We start from the raw sequence: 17972 nt of genomic DNA, 5'->3' as shown, positions 1-17972 counted from the left end.
GTCTTCACTTCACCTCTACTAATTTCCCTGAGTTCCCTGAGTCCCCTGCCCGAGAAGTTCAAAACCATCAACTTATTCTGATCTTCCCATATTGAAAATCAGATGATGGAGTCCCAGAAAGATTAATTGCTTTCAAGCTCACGAGACTATTTTTGAACGATGGTGATCTAATACCTGGACTCCTCAGGCCCTGATTCTTTGGCACGGTGTTGATTGCCTTGGTGGTTTTGGATTCGACCTGCAGCCTTTTCCCCAGGAACCTCCGGGGTTGGTGGTGTGCTGGCCTGGGAAGGCCAGGCTGCTGCTGAGTCCCATCACAGGGCTGCTTAGCTCACGGTGTGGCCAGGGGTGTGGATCCTGGTCCAGTTCTGTCCCTGCCTCTATGGCAACTGACATTTGGGAGTCCCTGGCTGTGCTCAAGTTAATTTTTCACAGCAGGCCTCCAAGTCCCTCCTCCTCCTGCCTGAAGGTGTGACCTCACCACAGACATGCCCTTGTGCTGCTCCCATTCTCAAAGCAGGTGCGAGTCCTGGCATGCTCCCCTTCATGGAGGCAGCTGGAATTTTTTGTTTTCTGCCCAGCCTGGGGTCAGGGTGGCCTGGGGCCTGGTGTGCGACTCTAACTGGCGTTCTCTGATCTCAGGTTTGGATGCCGCTGCGCTGTCTGCTTCCAAAACAAGGCTCGTCGCTGTCATTGTGACCCCGGCCCCTCTGACAGCTCCTGTGTGGGAAGATGGGGATAGTTAATAAAATCTTTTCAGTGTGTGGTTCAGCCCGGAGGGGTCTCCTTTCTTGTCACTCCTGTCTTTGCAAATGGCTGTATAGGTGATGGGGCGCCAGCCCCCTACCATCAGGAGCTTTACCTGGAGCCTCAGAGCAGCCTCTGCTGCCTTGACGGACTTCCTTCTCTCTAGTCCCCACCAGCGCGGTGAGACCTGGGTGTGGGGCACATCTTCACACCTGCACACACATGCAGGTGGCCAGGCCCATGTGTGGGCTGACACTCAGTGTGAGCGATGCACACGCAGTTGACTTGTTGGAAAACTGACGCCGGCCCTCTGGTGGACTACACCTGCCCACTCCCAGGTTTAGGGGTTTATTTAGCTCACGTTGGTGAGGCTATTGGCAAGGAATGTCAGCAGGCCCGGCTTGCATCAGAAAACATGTGCGGTCATGCATGCGGTCAGTCTGTTAACTGATAGTGTGAATGCACAGTGCCCACAGGTGTAACTCCAGGCCACACCAGAAGTGTACTTTCTGGGAGGAAACCCCCGGGGTGGAGGGGGAAGAGTGGGCGGTGGCTGACAAGGTGCCCTCCCTGGTGGGGCCTTCCCTGCAGCAGCCTGCGGTTCGGTACGCCCTCCCCAGTCAGGTGGGTGTAAATCTTTTTTTTTTTTTTTAACGTTTATTCATTATTGAGAGACAGAGCATGAGTATGGGAGGGTCACAGAGAGGAGGAGACTGGGAATCTGAAGCAGGCTTCAGGCTCCGAGCTGTTAGCACAGAACCTGACACAGGGCTCAAGCTCACAAACCACGAGATCATGACCTGAGCCAGAAGTCGGACACTTAACCGACTGAGCCACCCAGACACCCCAGATGGACATAAATCTTGAGTGATCCGGGAACCTGCCAGGGAGAAACCAAAAAGATCAAGGGCATCAGCAGGGGCCAGGGTGGGGCCGGGAAGGAGAGGGACCTGGCTGAGGGAGGCATCTTGGAACTTCCGCTGACCCCATGAGGTCAGAAGAGTGAAACACCCCCTGTGCTCCTGCTCAGTGCCCCAGCTGAAATCCCACAAGGAGTTTGTTGTGCCCCCCAAGATGGGGAGGCAACCAGGAAGGGAAAGGACTTGGTGTGATGTCATCCCCATCTCCAGATAAGACTGGTTAGGCCCGAGGTCACACTGACAGCCCATAAAGCCCATAGCAAGCTCCGCCCAGGGGCCAAATCCCCAAGCTCAGGATGGTCTTGACATTTCTACCAGGAAAAACCCAAAGAGAACTATCCAGTGATGTGAAAATTGATTCCGTTCAGGTTTTTGTGTCCCTGGAATTTCAGACCTCACCTGAGTTCCTCTAGTGTTAATGCATGCCAGGGGACGGGGGACCCCATGGGTTGGAGATTGGGGAAGTGACATCCTGGGTCAAGATTCTCCTGAGTGCTGGTGTGGAAAAGCCCTTCAAAAGCACCAGGCCTGTCTTGATGGAAGGGCCAGGCCAACAGCTCCCAAGAGAAGAGGGTGTGCAAGGGTGCCTGCCCAGTTTAATCAGGCATTTGAATAAGCATTTCCCAGTCTTACTAGGTTGTATTCATCTTCATGAATTTGAGGGGCAAAAAAAAATCCCTTAACTTGCATGTCGGTTACTGCAGAGTTCAAAAAGTGGGTTCATTGAAAGGCAGTTATTAAACAGACTAGTTTTTGAGTACAGGCCCCCGAAAGCATCCCACGGATGACTCAATTTTGGCCGATACTCTGGCCTCCGCATGACCCAGCGGGTGGAGACAGAACTGTCCGCCTGGAGGATGCCATGGGGTCAAGGAGGCTGGAGACAAATCTGAGCCAGCCGGTCTGCCCATTGTAGAGAGCTCTCTACTATTCCTGATACTTACTACTGAAGGGATAGGCCGGGGGAGGGGGGGACAGGCTTCCTGTGGCACCTCAGCCTCAGCCTCAGCGTGAGGATCCCAGGCCACCAGCCCTGTGGTGTGGTGCAGTCTGACCTGGAGCAGGTGTGGCCTTGCACAATTACATCCTGGTGTGGCCTTGCACAATTACAAGAATGTTATTCTAGACCCCGGCCCCAAGCTCTGGGCCTCAGCATTCCCCACTCTTAATCAAGATACAAGGTACCCACCCTAAAACGCACCTAGTGTTGAGCTCTGAGAGTTCACACACATGGGGTTGGCAGCCATGACCACGTCAAGCCACACGAGTGACCCTCCCCCCTGCTTGGGCCAAGGCGTGGGCGTAGAGACCACAGAGGGTCCAAGCTTACTGAGGCAGTCAGCAGAAACCTTCCAGAGCCCCCAGTGCCTCCACCATCGGGAGACCGCCCTCTGGGTGGGGGAACCAGGAAGCAAGGGTGAAAGCCCCTCTCGGGAGGGAGTGGCAAGGGGGGAGGGCAGCCCCTCCCCAGGGCCAGAACCCACTTCCTCCTTTACCACACGCGCCCAGGGAGACAGGCCCGGAGGGCTGGGCCTGCTCCCAGCACCCTCCCCTCTGTCCCTCTGCACAGGAAGGTCGGGGCCACCTGGCCCGGGTGCCTCCCGCCAGCAGGATGGATGAGGAAGGCCCTGACTGCGGCAAAGCCGACTTTGTGCTTTTGGACCAAGTGACCATGGAGGACTTCATGGAAAACCTAAAGCTCAGGTGAACACAGGGCACCGGGCCCCCTCCCCCACCCCCAAGCTCCCTGGTCCCTGTCAGCCCAGGTTGGGGGGGTGGTGCTTACATACACACACACACACACACACACACACACACACACACACCCGGACCGCTGTCTGGGTGACTACAGGGGGACCTGGCCGGGCACGAAGGACAGTCCTCCCAGGGTGAGGATGGCCAGCCAGTGATGGGCCGGCTTCCCAGACCCCTGCCTTCCACACAGTCTGGCTGCCTTCTGCCCCCTCCTGCCCGGCAGGGACCGGGAGGGACCGGCAGGTGCCAGCCCCGACAGGGCACACAGTCTCTCTGGCTGTCCAGGGATCGTGCTGGGCCCTGCCCCCCCCTCCCCCCCCCCCCTGCCGAGGGAAGCGAGCAGGCCCTGTCCCGGGGTGTAGCTGAGATAATGCTCAGGGGGGCGCATGGGGTGCTGCAGGGCGTGGCTGCTAGAAGTGACATGGGGTCTGATTTGCCCTGCAGGAGCCAGGGGATAGGGAGATGGGGTGGCCGCCAGGACCCAGACAGCTGGACGGCCAGGGGGAACAGAAGGCGGCTGTGGAGCTGGGGGGCACCACCCGCCCGGCACACATTGTTGAAGGAGAAGGACAGGAGAAGAGCTATTTTGTCCAGGGCTAAGCATAACCTCACTTCATTCTGACAACCTAGCCCATGAGATGGGAGGGCATCCCCCGCTCCATTTTCACGATGGAGCACTGAACCCGGCCACATGGTTCGCAGGGGGCAGATCGGGCGACAAGAGGGTGTGTGGAGGGAGCTGAGCTGGGGGACTCCCTCTACTGAGGCAGCAGCAGAGGAAGAGGAACCCCTGACAGGGACGGGCCACAAGCTGCTGGGGCAGGGCGGGTCCCAGACCGCTGGGGAGCAGGCAGCCCCGGGTGCTTCCCAGGGCAGAAAGGTCAAGAGGGGGAGGGATGTAGGTCTTGGTGGGGGGTCCCGAAAGGAAGGGCTGAGAGGTCTGAGGACGTGCAGGGGGAGGGGCCGCAGCCCTAGGCCCCCTCCCTGCACTCCTCCCCAGTCCCAGCCATCTGGGTGGGGCTGGGCGGGGGCCTCAGGAAGGAAGCAGCCCGAGTCTCCTCCCACTGCCTCCCAGCCCCTTTCTCCTCTCCGACCTCGACCACCTGGCTCCACCTTTCCCAGTGTGGCCTTGGCAAATCGGCCTTTCGTGAAGTGGGTGGTCCTGATTCCTGGTACCCCCGTGGAGAGCAGCGTGGACCCCAACGTGACCCTGCAGCAGGGGTGGGGTTCCAGCAGGATGGCACCAGGAAGTCTCAGATCACCCCGCACCCGCTTCCCACTCTCAGCCCTGGGGTGGTCTAGGGCCCTTCCAAGGCTCCCCACAGCGGCCCACGGCCCCAGCACCTGGGTGTACAACCCCAGTCCTGAGCGCTGAGGCCCGGCCCCTCCTGTGCCAGGTTCGAGAAGGGCCGCATCTACACCTACATCGGCGAGGTGCTGGTGTCCGTGAACCCTTACCAGGAGCTGCCCCTGTACGGGCCTGAGGCCATCGCCAAGTACCAGGGCCGTGAGCTCTATGAGCGCCCGCCCCACCTCTACGCTGTGGCCAACGCCGCCTACAGGGCGATGAAGCGGCGGTCCAGGGACACCTGCATTGTTATCTCGGGTACGTGCCCCGTCACCAGGGCCCAGGTAGCCTAGCCTCCCCGGACCCGGTGGAGGGGGGTGCACAGGGAACCGGTCAAGGGGAGCAGCTGCTAATTCTGTCTGACTGTCCGTCTGCCCGGCAGGGGAGAGTGGGGCAGGGAAGACAGAGGCCAGCAAGCACATCATGCAGTACATCGCTGCCGTCACCAACCCCAGCCAGAGGGCAGAAGTGGAGAGGTGAGAGCAGGGAGAGCTGGCCAAGGGGTGGCTCTGGGTGTAATGCCTAGAGGGGAAGACCCATAAGAGTTCAGTGGGCTCATCTGTCAGGAGGGCTCCAGGTGACCCGCGCAGGCCCTCTCAACCCCGGGGGAGGCAGGCCCAGTGCCAGGGGGATCCACCGCCAGGAACATGAAGAGGCAAGGTGCACAGGGCCGACAGACAGGCGCTGGGCCCTCAGGCTGACCCCACAGAAGGGAGTAGTTGCCCAGACGGTCAGGAAGGGCCTGGCCCGGATGAGGGCCCGCCTGTCCACCTCCTTGCCCGCTGCTTACCGGCTGTGACTGGTGGGGCCACGTGGGAGCAGCTTCCTGTGTGAGAGCCCCAGTTCTTCCTGGGCCCTTCCTGTCGAGAGGGCCAAGGTGGAGTTCCGGGGGCTGGGGGCCCAGTGCTGGAAATTCTGGGCCACCCCGGGACTGGAGGTGCATGGAGGTGCAGGGCGGGGTGTGCTGTCCTCCCTGCAGGCTGCAGGTGCCTGGGAGGCAAGGAGGTGCACTTCCGAGAGCACCTGGCAGGTGGCCTTCCCAGCCCGCAAGATGGGAGGCGGCAGGCAGGGGTGCCGGGTCTGCGGCCTCCAGCCTGGCCCCCCTGCCCCGCCAGGGTCAAGGATGTGCTTCTCAAGTCCACGTGCGTGCTGGAGGCCTTCGGGAACGCACGCACCAACCGAAACAACAACTCCAGCCGCTTTGGCAAGTACATGGACATCAACTTCGACTTCAAAGGAGATCCTGTCGGGGGGCACATCCACAGCTACCTGCTGGAGAAGGTGGGCCCTGCTGCCTGGGGTCCAGGGGCAGGACGCACTTTCTGGGAGGTGCCAGGCTCTGAGGGGGCCCCCTCTGCACCAGGCGTGCCTCACCCACTCTGCCCGCACCACCCTGGGGGCTCTGGGAGGGGTCCCCTGCGTGGGGCCAGGGCCCAGCTGCCCTTCTCTCCTCAGTCTCGGGTCCTCAAGCAGCACGTGGGCGAACGGAACTTCCACGCCTTCTACCAGGTGAGCCAAAGCAGGGGTGTAGTGGCGCCCAGGAAGGCCTTCCGACTGCCCCACCCACAGCCCATTTCCCTCCCGGTCTCCCCTCTGCTGTGATACCGCCAGTTCCCTACCCACCCTGCGGCTGGGGAGCTCCCTGGACACCATCGGGACGGTGTCTACACTGGGTGAGGCCCCCTGGATAGGATCTTCCTGGACTCTGGTGGTGTTTATATCATGCCTGACTGCTGAAGCGGGATATTTCTGTACTCCCATGGTGTCTACAGCATGTCTGACCGCTGGACTCAGGCAGTGTCCACACTGTCAATGAACTCCCTCGGTTTTGTCTTCCTGCACGTTTGCGGGGGGAGTCCTTGGAGTTCGGAGGGCCTGACGAAGGGGTGTGCCTGACCTCCAGGTCCTGCGGGGCTGTGAGGACTCACAGCTGGAAGACTTGCACCTGCAGAGGAACCCCGCCCTGTACAGCTTCACCCGGCAGGGAGCGGGGCTCAATGTGAGTGGGGGTGGGGCTCCGCAGGAGCACCAGGGTGCCCAGGCTCCATGGCGCCAGGTGCCAGGGCACTGGGTATAGGCAGGCGGCAGGACCACAGAGGCCCCGATTTGACGGGGATCCAGGGGGAGGAATTGGGGGCTTTGTGTGGGGAGGGGTGCAGCAGGTGAGCAGGCAGGACAGGTCAGAGGCATCACGGGCTCAGCGTGGCACCGGGAGGCTGAGCCCCTCCGTCTGCAGCCCTTGGACAGTGACGAGAGGAGCCACCACCAGGCAGTGATGGAAGCCATGCGGGTGATCGGCTTCAGTCCCGAGGAGGTGGACTCTGTGCGCCGGATCCTGGCCGCCATTCTGCACCTGGTGAGCCCGGCTAGGGGCTGAGGGGCCGTGGTGTCCTAGGGCCACCCCTGGAGGAGGAGACTGGCCTCTGGCAGTCCAGCCCCATAGCCAGCCCTCTCCTGGAGGCCGCCCCAAGCTGGGGGTTTTGTGTGCCCACATACGGGTCAGGCCTGCAACATGCCACGTCCGTGTCTGGCAGGTGAGCCTGCACTCAGCAGGCTCAACAAAGCTGAGCATCCTGCGGATGCCTCTTGCACCTGTCATTTGAGGTCTGTGTGGCTTTAGGCAGTTACTCCACCCCTCTGAGCCTCTCTGTGAGGTGGCTTGAAGAGCAGGGGGCGCAGAGGGTGCAGGAGGACGCAGCAGGACCACGGATGTAATGTTCTGGGTGGGAAGCCTTGGAGAAGGCTCTACTGTGCGCTGTGGGCCACTCCCTCATCTGGGGCCACTCCCCTGGCAGAAGCCAGGCCCCCCCACACCCCTATCCCTGCCTGTCCTTTCTTCTCCCTGGGTAGAGGTGTGCAGGCAGGCTCCTCTGAGATCTGGGACGGGGAGCCTGACTGTCATGGCTCGCTATCACCAGGGAAACATCGAGTTTGTGGAGATGGAGGAGGGCGGGCTGGAGCAGGGGCATGTGGCCGTGGCCGAGGAGGTGTTGGTGGACCACGTGGCCGAGCTGACGGCAACGCCCCAGGAGTCGGTGATGCGCTGCCTCTTGTCTCGCACTGTGGCCTCAGGAGGCAGGGAGCTCATTGAGAAGGGGCACACGGCTGCAGAGGCCAGCTATGCCCGGGACGCTTGTGCCAAGGTACTCTGGGGGCAGGCTGTGGGGAGGGAGGCGGGGACACCCAGGAGGCCTTCCCAGAGGAGGCAAGGACAGACGCAGCTCAAAGCAGCTGGCTCCTGGCCTCCCCCCAGGCAGTGTACCAGCGGCTGTTTGAGTGGGTGGTGAACCGGATCAACTGTGTCATGGAACCCCGCGGCCGGGACCCCCGGCGTGACGGCAAGGACACAGTTATCGGCGTGCTGGACATCTATGGCTTCGAAGTGTTCCCTGTGAACAGGTGGGCGGCCCAACCACCGCATCCCACGCTCTGACCCCAATCTCTAGGGCCGCCTTAGTCCCACGGAGCTCCGCAGGGCTAGGGAGCAGCATGTGCGGCGTCTATTTCAGCTGGTCCCTAGCCCCAGGCTCATGCCCCCGAGTGTGCCTCAACTGTGCTTCCCATCCAGTGGTGCCCAAGAAGGCAAGATTTGGGGCTCACTTCCCCTGGCCATGACTCCCAAATCCACTCTGGAGCATTGGCGGGGGTGGGGGGGGTGATCTGGAGTGGAAGATGCTCCCCCACAGTGGGGCGCCTCGGGGGAACTTCAGGGGAGCTATTCCGGGAGGGGCCGCGTGGGTGCATGGGCTCTACACAGAGCAAACAGCCCCAGACGGGCCGGCAGGGCGAGTGCAGGGCGTAACCGCAGGCCCCTCCACTGCCCGCAGCTTCGAGCAGTTCTGCATCAACTATTGCAACGAGAAGCTGCAGCAACTGTTCATCCAGCTTATCCTGAAGCAGGAGCAGGAAGAGTACGAGCGGGAGGGCATTGCCTGGCAGAGCGTGAGTGCCGGCAAGGGTGTGTGGGGGCCATGGGGGGCGGTGCGCACGGGGGCCCTGGGGCACTGAGTGGCCCAGGCTCACGGGCACACTTGGAGACGCCAGCCGCTCTGCAGGTGGACTACTTCAACAACGCCACCATCGTGGACCTGGTGGAGCGGCCCCACCGTGGCGTGCTGGCCATGCTGGATGAGGCCTGCAGTGCCGCGGGCACCATCACTGACCGTATCTTCCTGCAGAGCCTGGACACGAACCACCGCCACCATGCACACTACACCAGCCGCCAGGTGCTCCTCTGCCCCCTGCGGCCGCCCCCGCCCCACCTGTCCCCAGCTGGTCCCTGTCTGAGCCCCACAGGCACCGTGCTGCCTGTCTTGGTGGGACCTTGGTGGCTGGGCCTCCCCTCAAGGACGATCTTCTGTGCCAACCCCTGCCCTGTGCCTTGACCCTGGCCCGCCCCCTCCCCAGCTCTGCCCCACAGACAAGACCATGGAGTTTGGCCGAGACTTCCGGATCAAGCACTATGCAGGGGATGTCACGTAAGGCCCTCTCACCATTTTCTTTTCTTTTTTTTTTTTTTTACTTTTTCTTAGTTTATTTATTTAGTTTGCGAGAGAGAGTACAGCAGGGGAGGGGCAGAGAGAAGGAGAGACACATTCCCAAGCAGGCTGTCAGCACAGAGCCAAGTGTGGAGCTTGAACTCATGAACCTTGAGATCATGGCCTGAGCTGAGATTGAGAGTCGGACACCTAACCGACTGAGCCACCCAGGCACCCCATCTCCCCTTCTTGCACACTTGAGACGTGCCTGTCAGGAGGTACATAAGTGAAACGCATGAAATGGAGGTTTTAAGATCAGAGCTCTCAGTCCTGCCTGCACCATAGAATCCTCTGGAAGCTTTAAAAGATGCTCTCATCTAGGCCCCACCCCATGCTGGTGCTGGGGGAGGGACACGCTATTATGGAGGCATCCTCCCTGGAGGTGCAGGTTGGGAGCTGGGGGTAGGGCGCAAAGGGGCCAAAGTCAGTGTTTCCAACAAGCTCAGTACCAATGCCCGCGGAGTCCTTCAGAAATCTCCGTGCTATTTTTACAAATTTACCTGTTGCTCACCTCATCCTGACTGGGACTTGAGGTGGCCCACAGGGAGAGGCACAAGTGTCTACTTGTCCCTCACAAGGACAAGAAGCGGAGAAGACAGTGCAGCCAGAGGTCAGACCCCATGCCCGCAGCCTTTGCCGGAGCCCCAGGTGGAGCCAAGAGTTTGGCCCTGAGCGATTTTTAGCCTTTGTCATCAAAGGGCAAGACAAGGAATCTGAGGTTCTTGGTGCCACAGTCAAAACAGACCAATGAGTCAGGAGTTCCTCATTTAATTGCTGCCACTGATACTTACAGAAACTCAGTAGGCGCTGTTCTGAGCATGTGATGTGTATCAGGGCACAGACGGGTTGTCACTGGTCCCAGGCCACACAGCACGTATGCACTAGAGCCAGGGTTCAGTGCCGTGGGCACAACCACCAACTCATATTCCTGGAGGGAGGCTCTCAGAGAGGGGAGTCTTATGTGGGTGTTGGAGGGGAGAAGGGGGGAGGCTGGTGGGGACTTCCTGGGGCTGTCAGAGGCCCCTCACCAGCCCTGCCTCTGCAGGTACTCAGTGGAGGGCTTCATCGACAAGAACAGGGACCACCTGTTCCAGGACTTCAAGCGGCTGCTATACAACAGGTGTGTGGGCCAGAGGTGCAGGCGGAACCCCAGGGCTTCAAGCACGACATGCTTTCAGACGCCCAGGTCTGACACCCGCCTCATGGGCTGACAGCCTGAGGTTTAACACGGAGGCCACAAAGCTTACCAGTGGCAGAGCTGGGGCGGGGCTGCCCTCCAGAGGGCGGCTGGGGATGTGGCCTGTGTTTGCAGCTCAGACCCCACCCTGCGGGCCATGTGGCCAGACGGGCAGCAGGACATCACAGAGGTGACCAAGCGCCCCCTGACAGCCGGCACCCTCTTCAAGAACTCCATGGTGGCCCTGGTGGAAAATCTGGCCTCCAAGGTACTGCCTCCTGCCCCTGCCCCCGCCTTGGATCTTTCCAGGTCCTTCTGTCTGTGCCTGTGCATCAAACTGCAACCCCCCCCCCCCCCCGGCGCCGACTTCTGCACATCTTGGGAAAGGTGGTGTTCACCTCCTGCAGTGAGCTGCACCCCACCCCCACGCCCACCCCCACCAGCCAGCAGGAACCCGCCACAGTGCCAATGACATGTCCTGGGCTGGGCTGAAGCCTGAGTAAATTCGTGGTTTGAAGCCTCTTTCCTGTCCCCACCGCCTAGTGCATGGGCGGGACTCACAGGGACAGGAAAGCAGCTTCTTGGGGAGCTCAAAGTCAAAAGGGACCTCAGGAAGACCCCAGAGCCCGCTTAGCCACAGAACATCTGGACATTCAGCCTGGCCTCTGTGGAGGCAAGAGGGAGGCCAGCACAGCCCCTCAGCCTCCCCTTTCCCCTGCAAGAGCCCCTTCCCATACACACAGTGAGGGAGTGGGGCAGGGGGCACACCTGCCAGGTGGCCGGGTGGGGGGGCTGACGCTGGTCTCCCTGAGTGTCCTCTGTCGTGGCAGGAGCCTTTCTACGTCCGCTGCATCAAGCCCAATGAGGACAAGGTGGCCGCAAAGCTGGACGAGGGCCACTGTCGCCACCAGGTCGAGTACCTGGGGCTGCTGGAGAATGTGCGTGTCCGGAGGGCTGGCTTTGCTTCCCGCCAGCCCTACCCTCGGTTCCTGCTCAGGTACCACTCCCTGTGACTAGGAGCCCCATCCCCCCAGTGTCTGTCCCCCACGGGCTCCAGTGAGGAGTCTGAGGGGTAGGCAGAGGGTCCCAGACGCAGCCAGGGCCCCTCAGATGCAGACACACAGGACACTGGCAGCGAGGACCCTTGCAGGACAGGGGACAGGGTGACCGTGGGCTGGAGTGAGTGGCATGTGGGGCGGTGGCATGGGCCAGGTGTGACAGGCCAGTGTGGGGCGGCTCCACACCTGTCCCTAGAGCATGGCGCCCACCGCCCCGTCCTGCATCACAGGTACAAGATGACCTGTGAGTACACGTGGCCCAACCACCTCCTGGGCTCCGACAGGGCAGCCGCGAGTGCCCTCCTGGAGCAGCATGGGCTGCAGGGCGATGTGGCCTTTGGCCACACCAAGCTCTTCATCCGCTCACCCCAGACTTTGGTCACACTGGAGCAGAGCCGCGCGCGCCTCATTCCCATCATCGTGCTGCTGCTGCAGAAGGTGTGCCCAGCTGGGTGCCCACCATGGAGAGTGTGGGGAGAAGGGTGTTCACCTTGGGGGGAGGCGGGAATGGGTGTGCACCTTGGGGGGAGGGGGGAGGGGTGTGCACCTGGAGGGGGGAGGGATGTGCACCTGGAGGGGGGAGGGGTGGATGTGCACCACCTGGAGTTGGGGGTGTGCGTGCACCAACGGGCCCACAGGCACACCTCCAGGCACCACAGGAATCCCCTTTAGCCAGAGACAGACCAGGACTAAAACTGACTTAATCAAAAAGTATGGCTGTGGTTCAGTTCACCTCAGTTCTTGAGGCTGTCGGTTCCAGGCTGGGGTGGATCCAGGTGCTCAGAACAAGATTTTTAGGAATCTGGCTGCCATCTTTTTACCTTCCTTTTTTTTTTTTTTTTTTTTTTTTTTTTTTACTTTTTTCTTCTTTATTCTAAAAGTCTTGGGACCTGGACAAAACCATGCATGCTGGTGCTCCAAACTCCCCCACCTACTCCCCGCAATCAGTTGTGTCACCCTGTGACCAGTGTGGTTTTCTGCAGATACCTGCACCCCACCTCAGTTCTGTTCAAGCAAATCATTTTGTTTCGAGTCGTTTCAGGATGTGTTTCTAAAGGATGGGGATGCCGCCGTGTCTCTCCCTGTTTAACATTTTAAACCTACTGAAAAGTCAACAGATTTCTCTGATTACTTACTGTCCACCTGGACTGCTACATCCTGTGCCCCCTACCCCACCTCTGTGCGTCTGTCCCCACACCCACATTCAGACACTCATACACGTGTATTTCTGTTTTCCTGAATTCTATAAAGTAATGACACCCCCAAATATCTCAGCACACATATCCTAAGAACAAGGATGTCAAACCATGCTGACCTTAGCAGACAAGAAACCTAACGCTGATAAAACATCATCTGTATATCTGAATCACATGCAGCCTGTGTTCAGGTTTCCACAAATGTCCCACTATTACTTCTCACATCTTTACAAACCCAGCCAGTGACAACACACTGCATTTAATAATTGTTAGCTTTGCTCTGTCTCCTAACACATAGGGACCGTTTTTAGGAACAGGACACAATACCTCTGTCACAGAAATGGGACTCAGGAGGCTCACACTGGGTCCTTGTGGCCCCATGTTTCCAGGGCTGTCCACAGTGCCATCCATCCTGTCCTCCATCTGTTTGAGTCTGGGCTGCCTGCTGTGGGGCTCCAGTTTGGGTTTTCATGGTTGTATTCTTGGGGTGCCCCCCATCTTGGGGCCTCCTGGGGTTGGAGGTCAGACCTGGGCCAGCTCAGCTCAGCGCCTCGTGGGGGGGGAAGCACCCACACCTGCGGGTGTCGGATCTTCCGTCTAAGGGTGTGCAGCGGGAGCTCTCCCAGGGGTCAGGCAGAGGCCCCGACAGGCAGGGCCGTGTGCCCACCTGGGAAGCAGCCTGCCGCCAGGTGGAGGTGGCCCCTGGGCGACACAGACAGGTCAGCCTTGCCCAGCAGCAGGCTGTGGGTGGAGGGGGTGGGGGTCTGGCCGGGACTGATGAGAGCCTGGCTGGGCCCCCAGGCATGGCGCGGCACGTTGGCCAGGTGGCACTGCCGGCGTCTCCGGGCCGTCTACACCATCATGCGCTGGTTCCGGAAGCACAAAGTGCGCGCTCACCTGGCGGAGCTGCACAGGCGCTTCCAGGCCGCGAGGCAGCCCCCCTTGTACGGCCGGGACCTGGTCTGGCCGACGCCCCCTGCTGTGCTGCAGCCCTTCCAGGACACCTGCCGGTTGCTGTTCTGCAGGTGCGAGCCCTCAGCCCCACCCCTGTGCTCTCCCCCACGCAGCTAGTGCCCACTGAACCCCCGGTGCCAGTCACCTGCACCTCGCAAGCCCCATTTCATAAGCGGGAAAACAGGAGGCCGTGCACATTAGCTGGGTCCCCACACCCCCATGGTCATCAGCAGAGCCCCGAGGTCTCCTTGCTGGAAGCCTGCAGAGGACGGTGGCTGGCTGGGGCCAGGCAGTGGGGGAAACAGCATCTGAGTAGAGCTCTGAAGGTTGGGCAGGAGTTCTCCGGGAGGGAGCCCCAGCAACTGCTGTGCTCAGACCAGGGAGGCTGAAACACAGGGCGGCCAGGGCCAGGCTGAGAGGCTGGGCCTTGACCCATGGGGGAAGGGAGTAGAGGCCATGCATGTGAGTTCTGGGGGGCAGGACCTGGGATGGGGTCCATCTGACCACCAGGTTCCCTTCAGGTGGCGGGCCCGGCAGCTGGTGAAGAACATCCCACCTTCAGACATGGCCCAGATCAAGGCCAAGGTGGCTGCCATGGAGATCCTGCAAGAGCTGCGGCAGGACTGGGGCTGCCGGCGGGCCTGGGCCCGGGACTACTTGTCCTCTGTGAGTGCTGAGCCAAGGAAAGGCTCAAGGCTAGACCTTGCTGGTGTCCACCCCCAGTGTCCTCTCCCAGGGCTTGGCTGTCCAGCCGGCTTGGAGGCCATGCCCCTCTGCCAGCCCCTTGCCTCTGAAGTTTCAGCTTTCCACCCAGAACCAGCTGGCCTGGGCTTTACTGAACATGGTCTCCTCCACCCTCTGTCCCCCCCCCCCTTCTTGGGCTCATGCACCCTTATGCCATGGCTCCCCTTGGCCCTCACACAGGCACCGGGAGCTGTGCCCCTGGCCCCATTCTACAGGGGATGAAGGCCAGGGGCTCAAAGTTTTCCCTGGTCCCGTCTGGCCCCTGCCATCCCAGCTTCTGGGCTGGTGGGCAGCAGTGGAGGGCACAGGCCTATAGAACCTGGGGCTGCACTGGTCCGTGCAGGGGGGGCCCCAGAGAACCCAGGGGAGGCTGCACAAGGCCTCACTCAGCTTGGCTTCCAAAGCGAAGGGTAGCCGTGTGGATTCACCAGACTTGCTGCTGGTCAAGCAAGGACCTCCCTCAGGCAGGCCCCATCTGTCCTCAGGCCACCGACAACCCCACAGCCTCTGGCCTGTTCGCCCAGCGACTGAATGCTCTCCGCGAGAAGGACGGCTTTGGGACTGTGCTCTTCTCCAGCCACGTCCGTAAGGTGAGAAGTGGGGCCGGAGAGCCGCAGCCCAGCCCAGCCCAGGGTGGAGGTTTCGGGAGCTGTCAGCTCCACCCCGGTCCGTGAAAACCCGGGCCCAGGGAGAGGAGGCCCTGGGGCGCGACAGGACCCCTAAAGCACCTGTCCCGCAGGTGAATCGCTTCAACAAGAGACAGGACAGGGCGCTCCTGCTCACTGACCGGCACCTTTACAAGCTGGACCCGGGCCGTCAGTACCGGGTGATGCGGACCGTGCCCCTGGCCTTGGTGAGCCCCGTGGGGGTGAGGTGGGGGCTTCTGCGGCGCCCCGCCCCTCGAGCCTACCTAGGAAGACCTGAGCTTTCTAGAACTCAGCATCAGCTCGGGGTGGTGGGAAAGGCAGGGACCGAGCAGCGGGGCCCTCTTCCCCGCACCCCTGTCTCCTGTCCCACCATGCTCTTGCCCCTGTGGGGGAGGGGGTACTGTAACCGCGTGGGGGCCCACCTGGTGCGTTGGCCACGCCGCTGGCGCCGGTTAGACATTAATGGGTGGAGGGCAGAAGGTTCAGCGTCCCGCCACGCCAGCACACTCAGGGTGAGAGCCACAGGGCAGTGGTGGCACCGGGTTAGAGGCGCCCTTCGAGAACATTCCACCCTGTCCTGGAGCAAGTTCTCAGGAGCAGCGCCTGGGCCAGTCCTCCCCTTTGGGGCGGACCCGGGGCGGGAGCCCGGGCGGGGCGGGGGGTGGGGGGGAGCTCGCAGGGGCCGCAGGGGCAGGGGCCGCAGGGACAGCCGGGTGGGGAGGGGGTGGGCGGCTGAACCTAGCTAGCCCTCGCTGAGCAGGTGACCGGGCTGAGCGTGACCAGTGGGCGGGACCAGCTGGTGGTGCTGCACGCGCGGGGCCAGGACGACCTAGTCGTGTGTCTCCACCGCTCCCAGCCGCCGCTGGACAACCGCGTCGGGGAGCTGGTGGGGGTGCTGGCAGCGCACTGCCAGGGGTGAGTCGGGTGCGCGGGGCGGGGGGGGGGGGCTCTTCCAGGGGTGAGTCCAGGGCGCGGGGGTGGGGGGGTGCACTGGCAGGTATGAATCCGGGGGGCGCGGGGGTGGGGGGCACTGCCAGGGGTGAGTCCGGGGCGCGCGGGGGTAGGGAGCCACTGCCAGGGGTGAGTCCAGGGCGCGCAGTGAGGGGAGCACTGCCAGGGGTGAGTCCTGGGGCGCGGGGAGCTGGGCACTGCCAGGGGTGAGTCCTGGGGCACGGGGACAGGGGGCGCACTGCCAGGGGTGAGTCCCGGAGCGCACAAGGGAGGGTGCTGCGCCGCGGATCCCGCCCCGCCCCTGACGGCCCTCCCGCCCGGATTCAGGGAGGGTTGCGCCCTGGAGGTCCGTGTCTCCGACTGCATCCCGCTGAGCCAGCGCGGGGCCCGGCGCCTCGTGTCAGTGGAGCCGAAGCCCGAGCAGCCGGAGCCAGATTTCCGCTGCAGCCGCGGGGCCTACACCCTCCTCTGGCCGAGCCGCTGACCCGCCGGCCGAGCCGCTGACCCGCCGGAGCCGCTGACCCGCCGGCCGAGCCCCGCACACACACACCCCCCCCCCCCAACGCCAGCCCCGCAACGCACAATAAAGGAAGCGTGTCTCTGCCCTTCCAGACTTGCATCTGTGGGTGGACGTCCGCACAACTGCCAACAACTTGGGAAACGTCACCCCAGCATCCTCCGCTGACCCCGTGCGGTCATGGGAAGGGGAGGAAGAGGCCTGGGGGCCCAGTTCGGTGGGGCAGCAAGACCCGGTTCTTCCAGGGACCCCAGACTGGACCCGCTGGATGTGCTGCCCACAGTCCGGGAGGAAAAGTGCCCTTTATGTTCCAGGGCCAGGGTCTCTTTTCCTGTTCCCCTCCCATAAGGCTCCTCGCCTTATCCCTACTGAGCCATGGGGAAGCTCGGGGCTCCCAGGGCCACCTCAGGGCAGGGCTGTGGCTAAGCGCAGCAGACACTGTCCCAGCTGCTATGTCTCTGCTGAGTGCGGGCATTCCAGGCCCCAGGAACCCTCCCTCTGGGACAAAGGACCTTGAGTCCGGGGCTGTTCAGAAACCACCCAGAGGAAGATGGATACGCCTCCCTCTCTCTGGCCAGTAGAGCGGGTCCCCAGCCCCTCTGTCCCTCAGTGTCCCAGCCTTGCCATCCCCACCCCCAGAAATCTCTGTCCGTAGGTGGCCCCTTCCTCCTGGGACTCACTAAATTTGGGTAGCATCCTTGCCTTGTTGTTCCCAGTTGATATGGAAGGACGTGGCATGTGCCCACCACAGCCACCTGGAAGGGCTCACAACTTCTGAGGCCTCCCCAGGGGGTGCGGCAGGTCGCCACCTGCTGGGTGGGTGGCTGTGTTAGGCTGTTCTGCCCTGGGAGCCCAGCCGGGAGGCCCATGGAGAGTCCCACATAGCCCACTCCCACGTCTGTCCCCAGCTCTGGTGGCCTTGGGACAAGCCAGCCCTTCTCTGAAGAGCAAGCTGATGGTGAAGGGTGCTCAGATCCCCTGGGATCGGGAGAGTCAGCTGCTCTGCACAGCGGGTGGTCCTGGCCAAGGCCAGCAGGACAGCCTGCTTCCTTTCCGGGTTCTCTGCGGCTTTGTGAGGGAGAAAACACTTCCTGGCCACATTTGGGGGTCCAGCCCTGCTGGGGGTGCTCCGTGCTGCAGGCCCAGAGCCAAAAGTGGTTTCTCCAGCCTCCAGACAGGAGCGTCATGGCTGCCAGGCAGGTTCCCCGGGCTGCAGGGTCTGGACACCAGCAGAGGGGTCAGGAGACAGGCCAGGAAGAGGAAGGTCTGGACCCCTGTATTCAACCTCACATCAGTCTACAAATCCTCCAATTTGTCACATAAGGAGCGCTTTGCAAATGACACTCAGCCCCGTACCTGCTGAGGTCCGAGGTCAGTGTGAGCTTTATCTTGCTCTGTGACGGGGGGAGGGGACAGGTTC

General features: G+C 61.8%; 1 protein-coding gene across 3 annotated transcripts; it reads left to right on the top strand.

The window, feature by feature from the left end:
• The first annotated feature begins 2660 nt into the window (after positions 1 to 2660).
• On the top strand, positions 2661 to 16640 carry MYO1G (myosin IG). Of its 3 annotated transcripts, none has more exons than XM_047850491.1 (22): positions 2662 to 3371; positions 4820 to 5028; positions 5153 to 5246; positions 5886 to 6051; positions 6226 to 6279; positions 6674 to 6769; positions 7007 to 7126; positions 7689 to 7913; positions 8024 to 8169; positions 8598 to 8712; positions 8826 to 8996; positions 9178 to 9248; positions 10354 to 10428; positions 10621 to 10753; positions 11316 to 11482; positions 11774 to 11981; positions 13541 to 13764; positions 14215 to 14359; positions 14842 to 15027; positions 15177 to 15290; positions 15845 to 15999; positions 16363 to 16640. In XM_047850491.1, exons 1-22 carry the CDS (start codon positions 3280 to 3282, stop codon positions 16517 to 16519), a joined length of 3123 nt encoding a protein of 1040 aa, XP_047706447.1. In that variant the 5' UTR covers positions 2662 to 3279; the 3' UTR covers positions 16520 to 16640. The 3 variants fall into 3 exon arrangements, with proteins under 3 accessions (XP_047706448.1, XP_047706447.1, XP_047706450.1); XM_047850494.1 differs by having other exon boundaries at positions 2668 to 3371; positions 14923 to 15027; XM_047850492.1 differs by lacking the exon at positions 6226 to 6279 and having other exon boundaries at positions 2661 to 3371.
• The last annotated feature ends 1332 nt before the right edge of the window (positions 16641 to 17972 follow it).

Source organism: Prionailurus viverrinus, chromosome A2 (genome assembly GCF_022837055.1).
Source record: "Prionailurus viverrinus isolate Anna chromosome A2, UM_Priviv_1.0, whole genome shotgun sequence".
In the NCBI taxonomy this organism is placed as follows: Eukaryota; Metazoa; Chordata; class Mammalia; order Carnivora; family Felidae; genus Prionailurus; species Prionailurus viverrinus.
This window is presented reverse-complemented; position numbering and strand designations above follow the sequence as displayed.

Coding starts and splice junctions, on each gene's coding strand:
- MYO1G (XM_047850491.1), top strand. CDS start 3,280: ATGGATGAGGAAGGCCCTGACTGCGGCAAAGCCGACTTTGTGCTTTTG. Junction 10,754..11,315: donor TGGAAAATCTGGCCTCCAAG/GTACTGCCTCCT, acceptor CTGTCGTGGCAG/GAGCCTTTCTACGTCCGCTG. Junction 14,360..14,841: donor CCCGGGACTACTTGTCCTCT/GTGAGTGCTGAG, acceptor TGGCTTCCAAAG/CGAAGGGTAGCCGTGTGGAT.